Below are 20,115 nucleotides of genomic sequence, written 5' to 3'. Positions count from 1 at the left end.
GCTCAAAAAAGACAGTAGGACTAGGGGGCACAGCCTCAAGATAAAGGGGAGGCGGTTTAGAACAGAGTTGAGGAGGAACTTCTTCACTCAAAGGGTGGTGAATCTCTGGAATTCTCTGCCCGTTGAAGTGGTGGAGGCTGCCTCGCTAAATATTTTTAAAAAGCGGGTTGATGGGTTCTTGATAAGAGAGGGGATTAAGGGTTATGGGGAGAGGGCGGGAAAGTGGAACTGAGCCACGACAGATCAGCCATGATCTTATTGAATGGCGGGGCAGGCTCGAAGGGCTAGATGGCCTACTCCTGCTCCTATTTCTTATGTTCTTATGATACTTGCATTGGAGTGAAACAGTGAAGGTTTACTAGATTGGTCCCTGGGGTGAGAGAGTTGTTCTATGATCAGAGGCTGAGTAATTTAGGCCTATATTCTCTGGAATTTAGAAGAACGAGAAGCAATCTTGTTGCATTACGCAAGATTCCAAAAGTATGCTTGACAGGGTAGATGCTGAGAGACTTGCTGCTAGTCAGGAAATCTAAAACATTGGGGTTTTAGAGTTGCTAATTTAGCACTGAGATGAGGATAAATTACTTCACTTGAAGATTTGTGGAATTTTCTACCTGAGAGGGTTGTGGATGCTCCACCATTGAATTCATTTAGGGTTGAGATAGACAAATCTTTGGTCTCTCAGGAATTTAAGGGATATGGGGAACGGGCAGGAAAATGGAGTTGAAACCCAAGGTCAGCTCTAATCATATTGAATGGTAGAACAGGTTCCATGGGCTATATTAGAATCGTAGAATCCCCTCAATGCATAAGGAGGCCATTCGGCCCATCTAACCTCACAGGCCATAATCCCACCAGGCCATATTACTGTGCTATTCCCCTGATACTAGGGCCAATTTAGCATGGCCGATCAACCTAACCCGCACATCTTTAGATTGTGGGAGGAAACCGGAGCACCCAGAGCAGACCCACGCAGATACAGGGAGAATGCGCAAACTCCGTATAGATAGTGACCTGAGGCCGGAATTGAACCTGGGTCCCTGGCGCTGTTGGGCAGCAGTGCTAACCACTGTTATGGTGCTATGCTATGATTAGCTATGGTCTCCTTCTGCTTCTATTCCTTGTGTCCTTGTGAATGCACAGCTGAAAGTTTTGAAGATAGGGATTGGCACAGTCATGGTGGGATTTGAAAAATGTGGCCAAGAACTTTAAAATTGAATTAAGTCAGAGAGCTACATGACAAGTAAGCGGGACTTTGAAAGCGATTCATGATTTTAAATGCTTTGTTTCAGTTTTGTCCAGCGCAAAGCATCTATGTATTTGCTTGATTTCTTTTATAAATGTAGATATTTTCTATCGCTGATACATTCTTTTCCCGAGCTGAGCAGTCATTTTTGGAACTACTTTTGATTTGTTTCCTTAAAAGGAAGTTCTTTCCTCAAGCGGCCTCTGGTTCCTTGGCACTATTTGCTGGGGCATCTGTCCATCGTCCTCATTCGGTGAACAGCAAATTCATGGGGTGTTCATTTCATGGCTGTTTGCTCTTACTGTTCATGCTGGGCTGTTGCATTTACTGTTTACCAATAACTACAGTTCTGGAGATTAAAAAAAGTTGTCAGTAAAAATGATCCCAAAGCTGTTGTATTTTGTTAACAATCCACATGCTTCATGAGTGTCCTTCAGGGAAGTAAACCTACTGCCTTTACTTGATTTAGCTTACATTTGTGACTCCAGTCCCACAACTCTTAACTCCTGTCTTCAGGGGCCTCGCAAGCCATAGAACATAGAACAGTGCAGGCCCTTCAGCCCTCGATGTTGTGCTGAGCTATGTCCGAACCCACGATCAAGCCATTGACTTGTATCAAAGGCAGAAGCAGGTCTACTGCCACCACCTCTCAGGAGCTAGGGCAGGGCAATAGAAGTCTGTGGAACTTCAGTGAAGTAAAAGTTCTTCAGGATTTGGGTGACATAATTGACAGGACAAATTGGGATTAAAAAAAAGTTAATGACCAATGTTCCTCTTTGTTTGATTTCCAATTCCTTTTTCCTTTGCCCCATCCTACCCTCTTTCTTTCTCTTGTGCGTTCATTCTTTCTGACGTACTCTCCCCCTTCCCATCAGACACTATCCTGCATTGAAGACGATGGAGCACATGGAACACACATTCCTGCCTCGAGTGAATCCCTATCGTTTCTGCACAATAATGGTGGAAGATATCCCCAGGTTACGAGAGGAGATAAAAGAAGTTTCCATGTCAGACCTGAAGGATTTCCTGGAGAGCATCCGAAAGCATTCGGACAAAATTGGAGAGACCGCCATGAAACAGGTGAATCCGCCACATCACACTGACACCACTATGCATTTGTGACAGGAGGTAAAGGGGTGAGATTAACTGTTCAAAAGGGGTCCAGCGCATGTCCTTCAGACTAACAGCAGGAATTAAAAGGGTTAAGTTATGAGGACAGGAAACATAGACTTAGCTTGTATTCACTTTAGTTTAGATTTTTGAAGGATGATCTCATTGAGGTGTTTGAAATCATTAAGTGGTTGGCTAGCAAATATACAGAAAATCTAATTTCTCCATTCAGGAAATCCAGAACAAGGAGGTATTATTTCAAAACTAGAACTAGGCCATTCAGAAGTGAAACCAAGAATCATTGTCAATGAAGTGTAGTGGAAATTTGGAACACTCCCCTACCAAAGACTGTAGAGGATAGTGGAGGACAATTAGAGCTCTTAAGGTTGGGATCAATAGACTTCTGTTAAATTGGGGCAGTTGAGAGATATGAATCAAAGGTGGTCAGCTGGAGTTGAGGCACAGATCAGCCATTATTTAACTGAATGGTAAAACAGACTCAAAATATCTGAATGGCATCCTCGTTCTATGCTTATATTGAAACCAATGAGGCAAGTCTTGTCCAGTATGGAACCCGTGAGGCAACTCTTGTCATTTGTTGGTCATTTAATCTGCAAATTTGTTACATTATCAGAAGTGGGGCCCAGTAAGGGTGAAGCAGAAGAATGTGGGACTTAGTTGTATGACAATGCGAAGATGTTCATTTTTGGCAGAAGAATAGAAAAGCAGAATATTACTTAAATGGAGAGAGGTTGCAGAACTCTTGTGCAGCTGAGGGATCTGAGAGTGTTCTGGCATATGAGTCACAAATAGTTAGTGCTCAGGAATAACAAGTGATTAGGAAGGCAAGTAGAATGTTGTCATTCATAAAAGTAGGAACGTACATCCATAGAGTTAGTGAGGCATCTAGATTACTGTGTACACTTTTGAGCTCCTTATTTAAGAAAAGATAAAAATTTCATTAGAAGCAGTTCACTTGTCTAATTACTGGGATTGATGGGGCTTTGCTTATTTTACAAGAAAATGCATTTTACCAGAAAATGAATCCATTACAGTTTAGGAAAATGAGAGGTCCTTTATAGAATCTTTTATTCTTCTTGGGATGTGTACATTGCTGGCAAGGTCAGCATTTGTTGACTATCCCTAATTGCCCCTTGTACTGAATGTCTTGCTTACAGAGGGCATTTAAGAGTCAATTACATTGCTCTGGAGTCACATGTAGGCCAAATCAGGTAAGGACAGTAGATTTCCTTTCTTATTGGACTCCAGATGAGTTTTTACGACAATTGACAATGGTTTCATGGATATCATTAGACTTTTAATTCGAGGTACCACTATGCAACTGAAGCATTTAAGATCCTAAGGATACGTGACAGAGTGGATACTGGGAAAATGTTTCCACTTGTAGAGGAGACAAGAACCAGGGTGCATGGTGTAAAAATAAGATAAAGCCCATTTAGGATGGAGATGAGGAGACTTTGAGTGGGTCGTTAGCCTCTGGAATTCACTTCCTCAAAGACCTGTGGAGGCAATATCATTGAATAAATTCAAGGCTGAGTTGGATAGATTCTTGATTGACAAGGGAGTCGGGTGTTATGGGGGCAGACTGAGAGTTGAGACTACATTCAAATCAGCCATGATCTTATCAAATAGCAGTGCAGGCCCGAGGGGCCAAATAGCCTAATTCTCTTAATTTGTATGTTTGTATGTATTTATGTTAATTTACTGGAGTTTTACTAGAGTAGAAGCATAAACCTCTAGGGAGCTGAGAAACCTCATTCCCAATCACCCTGAAATCCTCAGAAGAACTTAGAACTCCTGATGTAAACAAGCCGACCCTGAATGCGTATTGAGCAAAGAACAAAGAAAAGTACAGCACAGAACAGGCCCTTTGGCCCTCCAAGCCTGTGCCAGTCACGATGCCCTAACTTTCTCTGATGGGAACAGAGAAGCCAACCCCCTCCCCCCCCGCCACGCCTTCCCAAATCATGATTTGTCCAGTCAACTGAGACTGTAGAAGATACCGCTCTGTCAGGCGATGTTAATAGAACAAAGAACACTACAGCACAAACAGGCCCTTCGGCCCACGAGTTGCGCCGATCACATCAACACCTACCAACCTACAGACCTATCTATAACCCTCAATCTCATTAAACCCCATATACTCATCCAGAAGTCTTTTAAAAGACCCCAGCGAGTTCGCCTCCACCACCACTGTCGGCAGCCGATTCCATTCACTCACCACCCTCTGAGTGAAAAACTTACCCCTAACATCACTTCTGAACTTCCCTCCCTGCACCTTAAATCTGTGTCCTCTCGTAGCAACCATTTCAACCCGGGGAAATAGCCTCTGAGAGTCCACCCTATCTATTCCTCTCAACATTTTGTAAACTTCTATCAGGTCGCCCCTCAACCTTCGTCTCTCCAGGGAAAAGAGTCCCAGCTCCCTCAACCTAACTTCATAAGGCATGCCTCCCAGTCCAGGCAACATCCTTGTAAATCTCCTCTGTACCCTCTCAATAGCTTCTACATCTTTCCTATAGTGAGGCGACCAGAACTGCGCACAATACTCTAAATGAGGCCTGACAAGGGTCTTATAAAGTTGCAGCATTACCTCCCGACTCCTAAACTCAATCCCTCGATTAATGAAGGCCAGTACACCATACGCCTTCTTGACCACCTCCTCCACCTGCGAGGCCGATTTAAGAGTCCTGTGGACCCGGACCCCAAGATCCTTCTGCTCATCAACACTACTCAGACTTCTGCCCTTGATAGTGTACTCGTTCATCCCGTTGGTTCTGCCAAAATGGACGACTATGCATTTATCCGCGTTGAAGTCCATCTGCCACTTCTCCGCCCAGTCCTGCATCCTATCTATGTCCTGCTGCAACTTTTGCCATCCTTCCAGACCATCCACAACACCACCGACCTTAGTGTCATCAGCAAACTTACTTACCCATCCCTCCACTTCCTCATCCAGGTCATTAATGAAAATGACAAACAACAAGGGTCCCAGAACCTTGATAAAGGGTCCCTAGATCCTTGAGGCACTCCGCTGGTGACTGACCTCCATTCAGAAAAAGCCCCATCCACAACCACTCTCTGCCTTCTGCAGGCAAGCCAGTTCTGAATCCACAAGGCCAAAGGCCCTTGGATCCCATGCCCTCTCACCTTCTTTGGGTAAAGTGTTAAACAAGTGCCTGGTGTTCTCTCTCAAGTGAACATAAGGGAAACTTTGAAGAAGAGCACCAGAGGTTAATGTTGTTAAAATTGATTATTTGTTCAATGCTTCATTTGTGGGAGCATGCTGTGTATAAATTGCCTCATGCATCCCGTATGTAAGATCAGTGACTACACAGTATTGTGTTGACTATAAAATAGTTTGAGGGGTCCTGAGTTTGTTTAGCAGCTATAGAAATGCATATCTTTTCTTTTCTCTTTTGCTCTTCTGCCTTTCTTTATCTCTCTCCACACCAGGGAAATGTAGGGTACAGTGCATTCTCAGTGTACTGTCCTCAGCTTTGGTTGTGAACATAACCCAGACCGATGGAGACGAAAGGCTTCGCAGTCTGCTGGATGTTGGGTTTGAATATAAAATTAGTTTGGTGCAACTTTAATCTACCTCCCAGTGGGATGGACCTGGGAATGTTTTGGATTTCCCATATCAGCTGTCCTATAATTTCATAAAATGGAAGCAAGTCAACTTGGTAAAATCTGGGGCACTGTTCTGAGGTCAGAACTGAGGCTGTTTGTGGTAGAGTTGTATGGCTACATCTGACCCCCACGTCTAACCTAAGTGAGATACTAACACTGGGAAGCAAAGATGTTTTGCTCCACTAATGTGACACATGATACATTGTCTTTGAACAAACTGTTCACACTTCCAAAAAAGTAGTGGTGAATAGTTTGTCTTCAAGACCAGTTTGAATGTTAGAAAATTATGTCAGACATTGAACTTCTTTTTTGCATGTATCTGTTTGCTGAACATTAGAAGCTAACCTCTGCATTTAGAAAACTCTGACCACACAGTGCTCACTGTCTCTGTTTTTGACTTTTGGCAAATAGGTTTTCTCTCTCTCTCTCTCTTTCTGTCTCTCTCTCCCCCAGTTTTGCAAACATGCATTGACCCAGTCTGATGTTGGTGATTTTATAGATGTGGGAAATAACTCGTGCTACATTACAGGGAATAACAAGCTGATCTTATCTCTAAATTTCGGTTAATGGTGGGTATGTGAAATATGTTATTGCCGCTTGAACTGTGGTGATATTTAGCAGCGCTTTTGACGAATTGCACAGTGTAGAGAAGCTGTTGGCTCACCATGTACAATCCAACATTTTGAAATAGCTGTCCACTATCCCCTTCCATTACCTTTCTCTCACATCAACACCCACCACCCCACCCTTTTCTTTGCAAATCTTCACCCAATTTCCTTTTGAAAGTTGCTGTTGAATCCAATTCTAACACCCTTCCAAACTGTGTATTGCTAATCATAACAATTCGACTCATTAAAAAAAACTCTCCTCTGGAAAACATGATAATTGCTGCTACCTCGTCCAAAAAGCTCTTTCAATGTGTCGCTATTGTATTCAGGTCATTGAGAAGGGAGTCTGTAGGTTTAACGGGAGACGAGACGGAGAACAGGTGCTTTTGGGTCTGAAAAAGAATGGAGGAGAGTGATTGTACACGGGCTGTGGATGAAAAGCGTTAATGGGTCGAATGTTTCTCTCTCACTCCAGAATCGTTGGCCCTGGATCGTAAATCGCTATCAATTCACAGAGTCCAGATGACAGTATGACATTCAGAACATTTCCCATCCAACATTCATGCCCCTTAACTCTACAGAGCATGACTTCAGTTACTCACTGAATTTGCTGCCCTATTTAACCCACAATGCAGTCTGCTGTTTGCATTTGCTACTTTTGATGTAAAGTAGCTAAATATAAACTTTAATTTTCATCTTCAGAGTTTGAAGCTGTGTGCTCCCATCCCTCTACCTGCCTTCATCTTTTGTTGAATTTAAGATTATGAGATATCATGAGTTAATTTATACAAAATTTAAAAGCAATTAATATAACACAAGAAACACTGCAGCAGTTTAAAGTTTATTTATTAGTGTCACTAATAGGTTTACATTAACATTGCAATGAAGTAACTGTGAAAATCCCCTAGTCGCCACACTCTGGCGCCTGTTTGGGTACACTGAGGGAGAACTTAGCACGGCCAATGCACCTAACCAGCACGTCTTTTGGATTGTGAGAGGAAACCAGAATCTGTCTTTTGGACTATGGGAGGAAATCTACGCAGACATGGGGAGAACATGCAGACTCCACACAGGCAGTGACCCAAGCCGGGAATCGAACCCATGTCCTTGGCGCTGTGAGGCAGCAGTGCTAACCACTGTGCCACTATGTCACACAGTTTAGTGGTTGTGACACTGGACTAACAAGCAAGAATGATGAGTTCAAATCCAATCTGAAATTGGAACTGAATAAATCTGATAATTGATTGTAAAACCCTAGGTGTCCACTGATGTCCTTTGGGGAAGGGACCTGCCACCCTCACGTGTTCCAGCTCATATATTTGACTCTAATCTATAATGAGTCAGCTGACTCTTAAATGGCAGCAAGGGATGGACAATTAATGCACCCTTGCTGCTGTTACTGCGCTGCAAGAGAAACATTTTAAAAAATGCGCTGGATGAAGTGCGAGCAAGTAGAGTTGTTTTCAACTTTGAAAACACGCTGCAATTATCTTCCTTCTCATTGCACTTTCAAGTGGTTCGCTGATGGCAGAGTGCCGAAACCACCAGTGGGAAGCTAATATTCCAGAAATAGACAAACTCTCAAAAAAAAATTCCCAAGTTAGCTTCAAAACCGTACACACGCCTGAAGTGTTTATATTGCTGGAAAATAGTTAACTGTTCTTGAAAAAGAAAAGAATGTCTTTTAATTGAAGAGGGAGCCTGGCCCTTGGAACTTCTTTTCGAGGAGGATAATCTGACCATAGAGACCCATTTAAAATGATCAAACTATAATACAGAATATTTTGTTTAGACAACTGGATATCAACTGGGAGAATTACTGATTCTAACCAGACTGAATCCAAGCTCCATTGGCCCTTCCTGATGCAGCAAGTTGACAGAGATCCTTGTTGTGGCTTTAAAATCTCTCTGGGGCTTTTATTGGCCCTACCTCCATCCATACGTCCATGTTTATACACACTTTGTTCACTGAGGTCCAGAGTTTCTCCCTGTTTTCTACTCTACAATCAATGTATATAGTTTCAATTGATGTGCACTGGAGCTTCCTCCCCAAAGACCTGAAGAAACAACATGCATTTATTTCAATATCTCAGCATGTCACAATGTACTTTAAAGCTATAATAATCTTGCTGAGCGGAGTCTTTGTCATTAACACTCTTTCTTTGCAACATGAATAAAGCGTGGTTTGTAGCTACAGCACACAAGTCCAAACCTGGAGGCCAATAGTGCCTAGTCCAGGTCAAGACAGCTGGTTTTAAAGTCATGCTGATCCTTTCCTATTGGGCGAATGTCTACTCGCTCTATAGGGGAATTCATACTCCATGAAGCCCAACGGGAAGTCTATTGACCATCCCCCTTAACCTCTGTGGCCATCATAGCATCTCTCCCTCCTTCAGTCCATTTCTCCCCCAGCACCCCAGCCGTGGGAAGATCCCTTCTGCTGCCTGGTGATTGGCCTGGTGTCTGTCAAAGGTGGGACAGGATCTGGTCATGTGAACCAAATTGGAGATCATTGTTTTTGGAGGGAGGTTCGTAGAGCCACAGGCGTAGATTCTTCCTAGGGTTCTGCTTCAGTTGAGGTACCAACTTCTTCTGCTTCCAACATGAAATCCATGTCCTTGTCACCCAGGGAGGCAAGCGTAGGGTCAGTTTCAAGTCGAGCCTGACACTGGCAGCAGCCGTCTCCATGGCTGGTAACGAGGCCTGCAGGATACAGGCCCTGTTTTCTCCATTATTACTTGCCTTGAAAATGAAGTTTGTCCAGAGGGAAGAAACAACTTGTTTACTCCTCATAGCCAAGATGATAATCTCGCCAAGACCAACCTTCCATCACGAAAACCCTTTATTTACACAGCAAATAAAGCACCACTTTTGCAACTACAGTCAAAGCCTGAAGACCTATAGGGCCCAGACCAAGTAGAGACAGCACGTTTTAAAACCCTGCTGCCCCTTTCCTATCAGGTGAACATCTGACTCAATAAGGGAAGTCATACATTTCGGGAAGTTCCATCGACCAGCGCCCCCCAACCCACCCACCCACCCACCTCCCTCCCTCCCTCCCACCCACCGAGGTGTCGTCATTGTTGTAAAGTAGAAAATGCAGCAACCAATTTGCACCTGGTAAGCCTCCATAGACAGCAATAAGGTAAATTACCGGGTAATTGATTTAGTGATGTTGATTGATGGATAAACATTGGTTAGGACACCAATGAGAACTGCCTGACTCCTAAAAATAATGCAGTGGGATCATTTTTGATGTCCACTTGAGAGAGTAGCTGGGACCTGAGTTTGATGTCTCATAGCAAGAAGTCTCACAATACCAGGTTAAAGTCCAACAAGTCCACTAGCTTTTGGGCCTCTGACTATTCGTCAGGTGAGTGGAGAGTTGGCACCTCTGACAGTTCCTTCACTTCATTGTTGACTGGAAGGACTTTTTCAATGCCATGAAGCTCCTTTAAGGCAGTATATAAAAGCAAATATTTTCCTCATTATTAAAATCATAAATGTTCCACTTGAGAAATATCACAGCCATTCAGTTTATCCACTCTGTGCCACGTTCTTTAATATCATAGAATCACAAAAACCCTGTAGTGCAGAGGAGGCAATTCAGCCCATTGAGTCTGCACAGGACAAGAATCCCACCCAGCTCCTATCCCTGTAGCCCCACATATTTACTGTACTAGTCCCCCTGTCACTAAGAGGCAATTTAGCATGGCCAATCAACCTCTCTGGGAGGCAAGAGAGGCGATTGCAGAGCCTCTGGCTCTGATCTTCAGGTCGTCGTTGGTCACAGGTATAGTGCCAGAAGATTGGAGGATAGCGAATATTGTCCCATTGTTTAAGAAGGGGAACAGAGACTTCCCCGGGAATTATAGACCGGTGAGTCTTACTTCTGTTGTGGGCAAGGTTTTAGAAAAAATTATTAGGGATAGGATTTATAGTTATTTAGAGAGTAATGAATTGATTGGAGATAGTCAGCACGGTTTTGTGAAGGGTAGGTCGTGCCTTACTAACCTTATTGAGTTTTTTGAGAGAGTGACCAAAGAGGTGGATGTGGGTAAGGCAGTTGACATGGTATATATGGACTTTAGTAAGGCGTTTGATAGGGTTCACCATGGAAGGCTTCTGCAGAAAATGCAGATGTATGGGATTGAGGGTGATTTAGTTAATTGGATCAGGAATTGGCTAGCAGATAGGAGACAGAGGGTGGTGGTTGATGGTAAGTATTCGTCATGGAGCTCGGTTACAAGTGGTGTGCCTCAGGGATCTGTTTTGGGGCCACTGCTGTTTGTAATTTTTATAAATAATCTGGATGAGGGTTTAGTTGGGTGGATCAGTAAATTTGCTGATGACACCAAAGTCGGAGGAGTGGTAGATAGTGAAGAGGGGTGTCATAGTTTACAGAGAGACTTGGACAAGTTGCAGAGCTGGGCCGAGAGGTGGCGGATGGAGTTTAATGCGGAAAAGTGTGAGGTAATTCACTTTGGCAGGAATAACAGATGTGTAGAGTATAGGGCTAACGGGAGGACTCTGAATAGTGTTGATGAACAGAGGGATCTAGGTGTATGTGTACATAGATCCCTGAAAGTTGGGAATCAAGTAGATAAGGTTGTTAGGAAGGCATACGGTGTCTTGGCGCTTATTGGTAGGGGGATTGAATTTAGGAGCCGCAGCGTCATGTTGCAACTGTACAAAACTCTGGTGCGTCCGCACTTGGAGTATTGTGTGCAGTTCTGGTCCCCACATTATAGGAAGGATGTGGAGGCTTTGGAGAGGGTGCAGAGGAGGTTTACCAGGATGTTGCCTGGTATGGAGGGAAGGTCCTATGAAGAGAGACTGAGGGATTTGGGGTTGTTTTCGTTAGAAAGAAGGCGGCTAAGAGGGGACCTTATTGAAACATATAAGATGATTAGAGGTTTAGATAGGGTGGACAGTGATAGCCTTTTTCCTCGGATGGAGAATGCTAGCACGAGGGGGCATAGCTTTAAATTAAGGGGTGGTAGTTATAGGACGGATGTCAGGGGTAGGTTCTTTACCCAGAGGGTGGTGAGGGATTGGAATGCCCTGCCTGCTGCAGTTGTAGATGCGCCTAGTTTGGGGGCGTTTAAGAGATCCGTGGATAGGTTTTTGGATGGAAACAGATTGGTTTAGGTTAGAGGGTCATTGCTTTTTTAATTGGTCGGCGCAACATCGTGGGCCGAAGGGCCTGTTCTGCGCTGTAATGTTCTATGTTCTAACCTACACATCTTTGGACTGTGGGAGGAAACCGGAGAACCCAAAGGAAACCCACGCACACACAGGGAGAACATGCAAACAGCGTAAAGCCAGAGACCCGAATCGGGAATCGAACCCAGGTCTCTGGAGCTGTGAGACAGCAGTGTTACGCACTGTGGCATCATAACATTGGAATTGAAATTGTGCAAAACAAAATGTCTTGTGTTCTATTTGGAGTGTTTTTGAATTAAGAAGAATTAATTTCAAAAGCTAAATTTACATAAAAGACTATTTCATCCCCTCTCTGAGGATTGTGTCCATGTTTGGGCACCATGATTTCAGAAAGATGTTAAATTTTTGGAGAGGATACAGAAGCGATTGATTGGACTGATTGCTGGAATGGGGGAATTACAGTTACATGAATAGACTGGAGAAGCTGGGATTCCTTTCCTTAGAGCAGAGAAGGCAAAGGGTAGATTTGATGGTGGTCTTCAAAATTATGAAGGCTTGAGATGGAGTAAATAGAGAGAAACTTCGCAGTGGCTGAAAGATTGATAACTGGAGGGCGCAGATTTAAAATTATTGACAGAAGAAGCAGAGGCGACATGAGGAAAAAACCTTTTAACAGAACAAATGGTTAGCATTTTGAAACTCTCTGTCTGATTACGTGGTGGGTATAGATTCAGCAACAGCCTTCAGAAGGGAATTGGATGCATATTTGCAGGTGAAAGAAAGTGTAGCAATATGTGGAATGGTGGTGAAGTGCCCCCCCCCCCACCCCTCTGGGAGGCCTAGTTTGCCCTCCCCTTCACTCCAGTGGCCGGCTGCCATCTCCCCGCAAGTGGGGAGCTATACTGAGCCCCACTGGAGTGAAATACTCTAGGCAGAGTCGGGGGAGAAGCTAGCGGGCTCATAGACTTTCGTATCAGGCCTGCTAATGCTATGTAAATTATACTGAAATGCTAATTTAGTTTATTTAGCTCTGCGCCTACTTCTGGTCTTGGGGCCATTGTGGATCTCGCAAAACAGTCTCCGCTGCGCAGCGGGATGGGAGAATCACCCCCTATGATTCTTCGATTATGATTCCCACAGCGTTTGTGGCAAGTAATTCCACATACTAGCCATCTTTTATGGAGTCATTTTTCTAACCTCCTGAAACGTTCTGGTGAAAAGAATGTCTCTACTGACATTAACTTGGGTACTTCTGTGTGGCTGGTCTTGGATTCTGAACTGGAACTGGTTATGGTGATAGACACTGACTTTTAGAACATTGGAAGGAATTTCATCATCATAGAATCTCTACAATACAAAAGAAGGCCATTTAGCCCATTGAGTCTGCACCGACTCTTTGAAAGAGCATCTTAACCACACTCTCTCCTCCACCTGTCCCTTTGGAAATTAAGGGACAATGTAGCATGGCCAATCTATTTAGCTTGCACATCATGCAAACCTCCCATCCATTGACACTGTCTACACTTCCTGCTACCTCGGCAAAATAGCCAGCACAATTAAGGATCCCGTGCACCCTGGACATTCTCTCTTCCATCTTGTTTAAAAGTCTGAGGTCATGTACCACCTGACTCAAGAGCAGCTTCTTCCTTGCTGCTGTCAGACTTTTGACCTTGCATTAAGTTGATCTTTCTCTGCACCCTAGCTGTGACTGTAACACTACATTCTGCACTCTTTCGTTTTCTTCTCTATGAATGTTATGCTTTGTCTGTACGGTTTTTACTGTATGCTAATACGTGACAATAATGAATCAAATCAGATCAAACCTTTGGACTGTGAGAGGAAACCGGAGCACCCAGAGGAAATCCATGCAGACACGGGGAGAGAGTGCAAACTCCACACACACAGTCACCCAAGACCAGAATTGAACCCGGTCCCTGGTGCTGTGAGGCAGCAGTGCTAACCACTTTGCCACCATGTCCCTTTTAGAATGTACTTTTACTGAGAAAAGTATTCAGTCTATTACCATTGCATTTTGGTTTATATTGGTGGAAAATGTGGGACTGCCAGAGGTGGAGAGAAGGTTCTTGAGAAACCTATTGTTGTCAGGCCGCTGTTTGGTAATGTGAAAGATTTGATGGTGTCAGCCGTGGCTCACTGGGTAGCCCTAACCTCTGTTGTAAGGTTATGGATTCAAATTCTGCTGCCCCAGATGTTTGAATATGTAACTGAGGTTGACACACCAGTGAATATTTAGAGAGTGCTGCAGTATCAGAGATGCCATCATTTGTGTGAGATGTTAACTTGAGGCCTTGTTGGTCCTTTTAGATGGATGTTACGCATGGCACTATTCAAAGAAGAGCAAGGTAGTTCTCCCAGTGTCCCAGTCAATCCACACAAACATGAACTATCTGAGAACACTTTGTGGGATTTTGTAGGCAATTGTTTCTTACTTACAACAGTGATTACATTTCAAACATAGTTCATTAGCAGTGAACTGCTTTGGGGAGTCCTTAGATCATAAAGGGTGCAAGTTTGTTTTTAATTTACTGATCGTCACCTTGTCCTGTCTTTATAGACCACTATTGTGACCCTGGAACCATAGTAAAATGATCAAACTGCAATACCATTTGGACAACTCCACCTGGAGGATTGGTAATTCCAACCAGACTGCACCAGCTTCACAAACTGTAGCTTGACTAAGAACCTTGTGGCTCACCCGACCCTACCTCCACTCAGTGTTCCAGTTTGCACCTTGGCTTTTTTGACACCCATAGTCATTCCTTGTTGCCCTCACCACAATTGATTGAAGTCCTTTGGTTACTGGGGATATGGCAGTGTATCTCACAGTGATTTGCCCTGTGTTGAGACAGTGAGTGTCTGCAGGCTGGATTATTCGATCGTAATCTCACCCTTAGGCAAAAGTGTGTATTTTCCCAGTAATGGAGACTGGAATTCTTTGAATCAGAGTGCTTACAGCACTTTTAGACTGTTGTGTTTGTGCCAGCTCTTTGCAAAGTGAGTTCAACCAGTCCCACTGCTCCACACTCTTCCCATAACCTTGCAAGCCTTTTCTCTTCAGGTTCTTATCCAGTTTCTGCTTGAACCTATCTCCATCACACTCGCAGCTAACACATTCCAACCACTCGCTGTTTAAAAAAGTTTCTCTCATTTTGCTGCTGGCTCTTGTGCCATTCGCTTTAGATTTGTGTTCTTTAGTTCTTGATCTTTCTGCCAGTGGGAACAGTTTCTCTGCCTAGTTTACCTAGACCCTTTTTAAATACTTTTTGACTTTGAGCCTCTCCATCAAATCTCCTCTGAACCTTCTCTAAGAAGAACAGCTCCAGTTTCTCCAATCTATACAAATAACAGAAGTCCACCACTTTTGGAACCTTTCTCGTAAATCTTTCCTGCATCCATCTAATGTCATTCTTAGAGTGCTGCCCAAAACTGGATACAAATACTTGATGGGGAAGGGATTGGATGGTTACTATGGGAAGATAGAAACTTAGAACTAGAAGCAGGAGTAAGTTATTTGGCTGTTTGAGCTTGCTCCGCCATTCATCTTGATTATGGCTGATCATCAGATTCAATATCCTGAACCCCCTTCCCCCATATCCCTTGATCCCTTTAGCCCCAAGAGCTATATCTAATATCTTCTTGAAATCAGACATTTTGGCCTGAACTACATTCTGTGGTAGTGAATTCCACACATTCACCACCCTCTGGATGAAGAAATTTCTCCTCACCTCAGTTCTAAAAAATTTATCCCTTAACCTCAAACTATGACCCTTAGTTCTAGACTCCTTTACCATTAAGAAGATTCTTTCTGAATATACTCGTCTAACCCTGCTAGAACTTTATAAGTTTCTATGAGATGCCCTCTCACTCTTCTCATCTCCAGTGAATATAATCTTAGCTGACTTAGCCTGCCCTCATATGACAGACCTACCATCCCAGGTGTCAGCCTGGTAAACCTTCGCTGTACTCCCTCTATAGCAAGGACATCCTTCCTCAGATAAAAACACCAAAACTTCACACAATTCTCCATGTTTGGCCTCACCAATGTCCTATACAATTGCAGCAAAAATCCCTATCACTATTTCAAATCCCTTTGCTATAAAAGCCAACATATCATTAGCCTTCTTCCCTGCCTGCTGTGCCTACACGCTTACTTTCAGTAACTGATGCAGGAGACCAAGATCTCACTGAGTATCCACCCTTCTCATTTTACACCCATTCAAGTAATAATCTGTCTTCCAATTATTGCTACCAAAGTGGATAACCTGATTTGATTTTTAATATCACATGTATTAGCATACAGTGAAAAGTATTGTTTCTTACACGCTATACAGACAAAGCACACAGTTCATAGAGAAAGAAACAAGAGAGTGCAGAATGTAGTGTTACAGTCATAGCTAGGGTGTAGAAAAAGGTCAACTTAATGTGAGGTAGGTCCATTCAAAAGTCTGTTGGTAATGGTGAAGAAGTTCTTCTTGAGTCAGTCGATATGCAACCCCAGACTTCTGTATCTTTTTCCCGATGAAAATAGGTGAAAAAGAGTATACCCTGTGTGTGTGGGGTCTTTAATCATGCTGCCTGCTTTGCTGAGGTAGTGGGTAGTGTAGGCAGAGTCAGTGGATGGGCGGCTGGTTTGCCTGATGGGTTGGGCTACATTCACGACCTTTTGTAGTTTCTTGCGGTCTTGGGCAGAGCAAGAAACTACAAAAGTAAAACTACATTCTTTCTGGTTGCATCACACCAAGCTGTGATACAACCAGAAAGAATGCTTTCATAGGTGCATCTGTAAAAGTTGGTTAGAGTCAAAGCTGATATGCCAAATTTCCTTAGTTTTCTGAGAAAGTAGAGATGTTGGTGGGGCTTTCTTAACTATAGTGTCAGCATGGGGGACCAAGACAGGTTGTTGTTGATCTAGATACCTAAAAACTTGAAGAACGTAACATAAGAATATAAGAACTAGGAGCAGGAGTAGGCCATCTGGCCCCTTGAGCCTCCTTCGCCATTCAATAAGATCATGGCTCATCTTTTCGTGGACTCAGCTCCACTTACCATAATCCTTAATTCCTCTACTGTTCAAAAATCTATCTACCCTTGCCTTAAAAACATTCAGTGAGGTAGCCTCAACTGCTTCATTGGGTAGGGAATTCCACAGATTCACAACCCTTTGTGTGAAGAATTTTCTCCTTAACTCGGTCCTAAATCTGCTTCCCCTTATTTTGAGGTTATGCAACTTCCCTGTTCTATCTTATTTATTCCTTTCATAATCTTATATGTTTTATAAGATCTCCCCTCATTCTTCTGAATTCCAATGAGTATAGCCCCAGTCTACTCAGTCTCTCCTCATAAACCAACCCTATCAACTCCGGAATCAACCTAGTGAATCTCCTCTGCACCCCCTCCAGTGCCAGTATATCCTTTCTCAAGTAAGAAGACCAAAACTGTACACAGTACTCCAGGTGTGGCCTTACTGTATACAGGTGCAGCATAATCTCGCTGTTTTTAAATTCCATTCCTCTAGAAATGAAGGACAAAATTCCATTTGCCTTCTTAATTACCTGCTGCACCTGCAAACCAACTCCTTGAGATTCCTGCACAAGGACACCCAGGTCCGTCTGCACAGCAGCATGCTGCAATTTTTTTACTATTTAAATACTAATCCATTCTGCTGTTATTCCTACCAAAATGGATGACCCCTCATTTACCAATATTGTGCTCCATCTGCCAGACACTTGCCCACTCACTTATATTATCTATATCCCTTCGCAGACTTTCAGCGCTGTCTGCACACTTTGCTCTTCCACCCATCTTAGTGTCATGTGCAAATTTTGACACACTACACTTAGTCCCCAACTTCAAATCATCTATGTAAATCGTAAAGAATTGCGGTCCCAACACTGATCCCTGAGGCACACCACTAGTGTGTGATTGCCGACCAGAAAAATACCCATATACCCCAACTCTTTGCTTTCTGTTAGTTAACCAATCCCCTATCCATGCTAATACATTACCCGTAACACTGTGCACCTTTATCTTCTGTAGCAGTCTTTGGTGCGGCACCTTGTCAAATGCCTTCTGAAAATCCAGATACATCACATCCACAGGTTCCCCATTGTCCACTGCACATGTAACGTTCTCAAAGAATTCCACCAAATTAATCAAATATGACCTGCCCTTCATGAACCCATGCTGCATCTTACCAATGGGACAATTTATATTCAGAAGTCTCGCTATTTCTTCGTTGATGATAGATTCAAGCATTTTCCCTACTACAGAAGTTAAGCTACCTGCCTTTTATCTACCTCCTTTTTTAAACAGTGGCATCACATTTGCTGTCTTCCAATCTGCGGGAACCACCCCAGAGTCCAGCAAATTTTGGTAGATTTCCACTAATGCATTTGCTATTTCTCCCGCCATCTCTTTAAGTACTCTGGGGTGCATTCCATCAGGACCTGGAGACATGTCTACCTTTAGCCCCCATTAACTTGCCCAACACTACCTCTTTTGTGATAATGATAGTTTCTGTGTCCTCACCTGCCACAGCCTTCCTGTCATCAATTTTTGGTACATTATTAGTGTCTTCCACTGGGAAGACAGACACAAAATACCTGTTCAATGCCTCAGCCATTTTCTGTTTTCCAGTTATTACATCCCCCATCTCATCCTCTAAAGGACAATGTTTACTTTCACCACTTTTTTTCATTTTTATATATTTATAGAAACTTTTGCTATCTGTTTTTATATTCTGAGCTAGTTTACTCTCATAATCCATCTTGTCTTTATAGCTTTTTTTGTGGCTTTCTGTTGATCTTTAAAGATTTCCCAATCCTCTAGGTTCCCACTAATCTTTGCCACTTTGTACACATTTTCTTTCAATTTGATACCTTCCTTTATTTCCTTAGATATCCATGGCTGATTATCTCTTTTTCTACAGTCCTTCCTTATCACTTTTGCTGAGCATTGTGAAAAATCGCTTTGTCCTCCACTGTCCCATCATAAAGTTTTTGCTCCCAGTTTACCGTCATCCCATTATAGTCTCCTTTGTTTAGCACAAGACACGGGTATTGAATTTCACCTTCTCATGGGTGGCCCAGCGGCACAGTGGTTAACACTCATGCCTCACAGCGCTAGGGACCCAGCTTTGATTCCTGGCACGCGTCACTGTCTGTGTGGAGTTTGCACATTCTCCCTGTGTCTGCGTGGGTTTCTTCCGGGTGCTCCGATTTCCTCCCACAGTCCAAAGATGTGTGGGTTAGGTGGACTGGCCATGCTAAGTTGCTCCTTAGTGTCAGGGGGATTAGGAGGGTGAATGAGCTTTCAACATTTCTTCTTCGTCCCCATTGATGTAGACAGAGGCATTTCTCCACTACGCTTCCAGGGGTTGATGATAATCTCCTTTGTTTTGTTGACATTGAGGAAAAGATTATTGTTGCAGCACCAGTTCACCAGATTCTTTATCTCATACCTGTACTCTGTCTCGTTATGGTGGTGTCGTCAGTAAACTCGAAAATCGAATTGGAGGGGAATTTGGCCACACAGTCATAGGTGTATGAGGAGTATAGCAAGGGGCTGAGAACACAGCCTTGTGGGACACTAGTGTTGAGAATGATCGAGGAGGAGGTGTTGCTGCCTATCCTTACTGATTGTGGTCTGTGATTTAGGAAGCTCAGGATCTAGTCGCAGAGGGAGGACTCGAGGTTCAGGCCACGGAGTTTGGAGATGAGTTTCGTAGGAATAATCAATAAATAGGAGTCAGACATAGGTGTACTCGTTCCAGGGGTGAGTGCAGGAATGGAGATGGCGTCTGCTGTGGACATGTTGCGGCGATAGGTGAATTGTTGTGGATCCAGTCAATCCAGGAGGCTGGAGTTGATTCGTGTCATGTCTAACCTCACATTTCACAATGTTAGATTTAGATGAGGAAAAATGGGAGGAAGTTCAAATGCAGCCTGAACATTGGCATGTACTGGTTTCCACGCTATCCTTCATGATCCTGTTCCTCTCTGCTTTTCCTGCTAGGATTGATCTTCACACTCCTCTACATTGAACTTCATCAGCAGTGTGCCCACTCATTCTGCCAATCATTCTCACCATGCCAGCCTTGGAGTCTAAGCTTCTCTTTACTGTTTTAAATACTTAAATTTACAAACTTTTTAAATACACAAACTTTTGAATTTATTTCCAGTAGACCCAAGTGAATAGGTCATTACTATATATAGAACATAGAACAGTACAGCACAGTACAGGCCCTTCAGCCCTCGATGTTGTGCCGAGCTTTGTCCGAGATCAAGATGAAGCTAACCCACTCCATATCGT

At 43.4% G+C, this 20,115-nt stretch overlaps 1 protein-coding gene across 2 annotated transcripts in view; it reads left to right on the top strand.

Annotated features, from left to right (window-relative positions):
- Nucleotides 1-20,115, top strand: part of LOC145344932 (exocyst complex component 6B) — a 595,965-nt gene that overhangs the window by 145,566 nt on the left and 430,284 nt on the right. For both annotated transcript variants that reach the window (XM_080192414.1, XM_080192326.1), the window contains exon 6: nucleotides 2,122-2,326. In XM_080192414.1, the coding sequence (XP_080048540.1) occupies nucleotides 2,122-2,326 (205 nt within the window). The remainder of the gene's footprint in view (nucleotides 1-2,121; nucleotides 2,327-20,115) is intronic.

Source organism: Carcharhinus amblyrhynchos, chromosome 1, assembly GCF_965287045.1.
Source record: "Carcharhinus amblyrhynchos chromosome 1, sCarAmb.v2.hapA, whole genome shotgun sequence".
Lineage (NCBI taxonomy): Eukaryota > Metazoa > Chordata > Chondrichthyes > Carcharhiniformes > Carcharhinidae > Carcharhinus > Carcharhinus amblyrhynchos.
The sequence above is the reverse complement of the archived record's forward strand: the minus strand, read 5'-3'. Positions and strand labels throughout refer to the sequence as shown.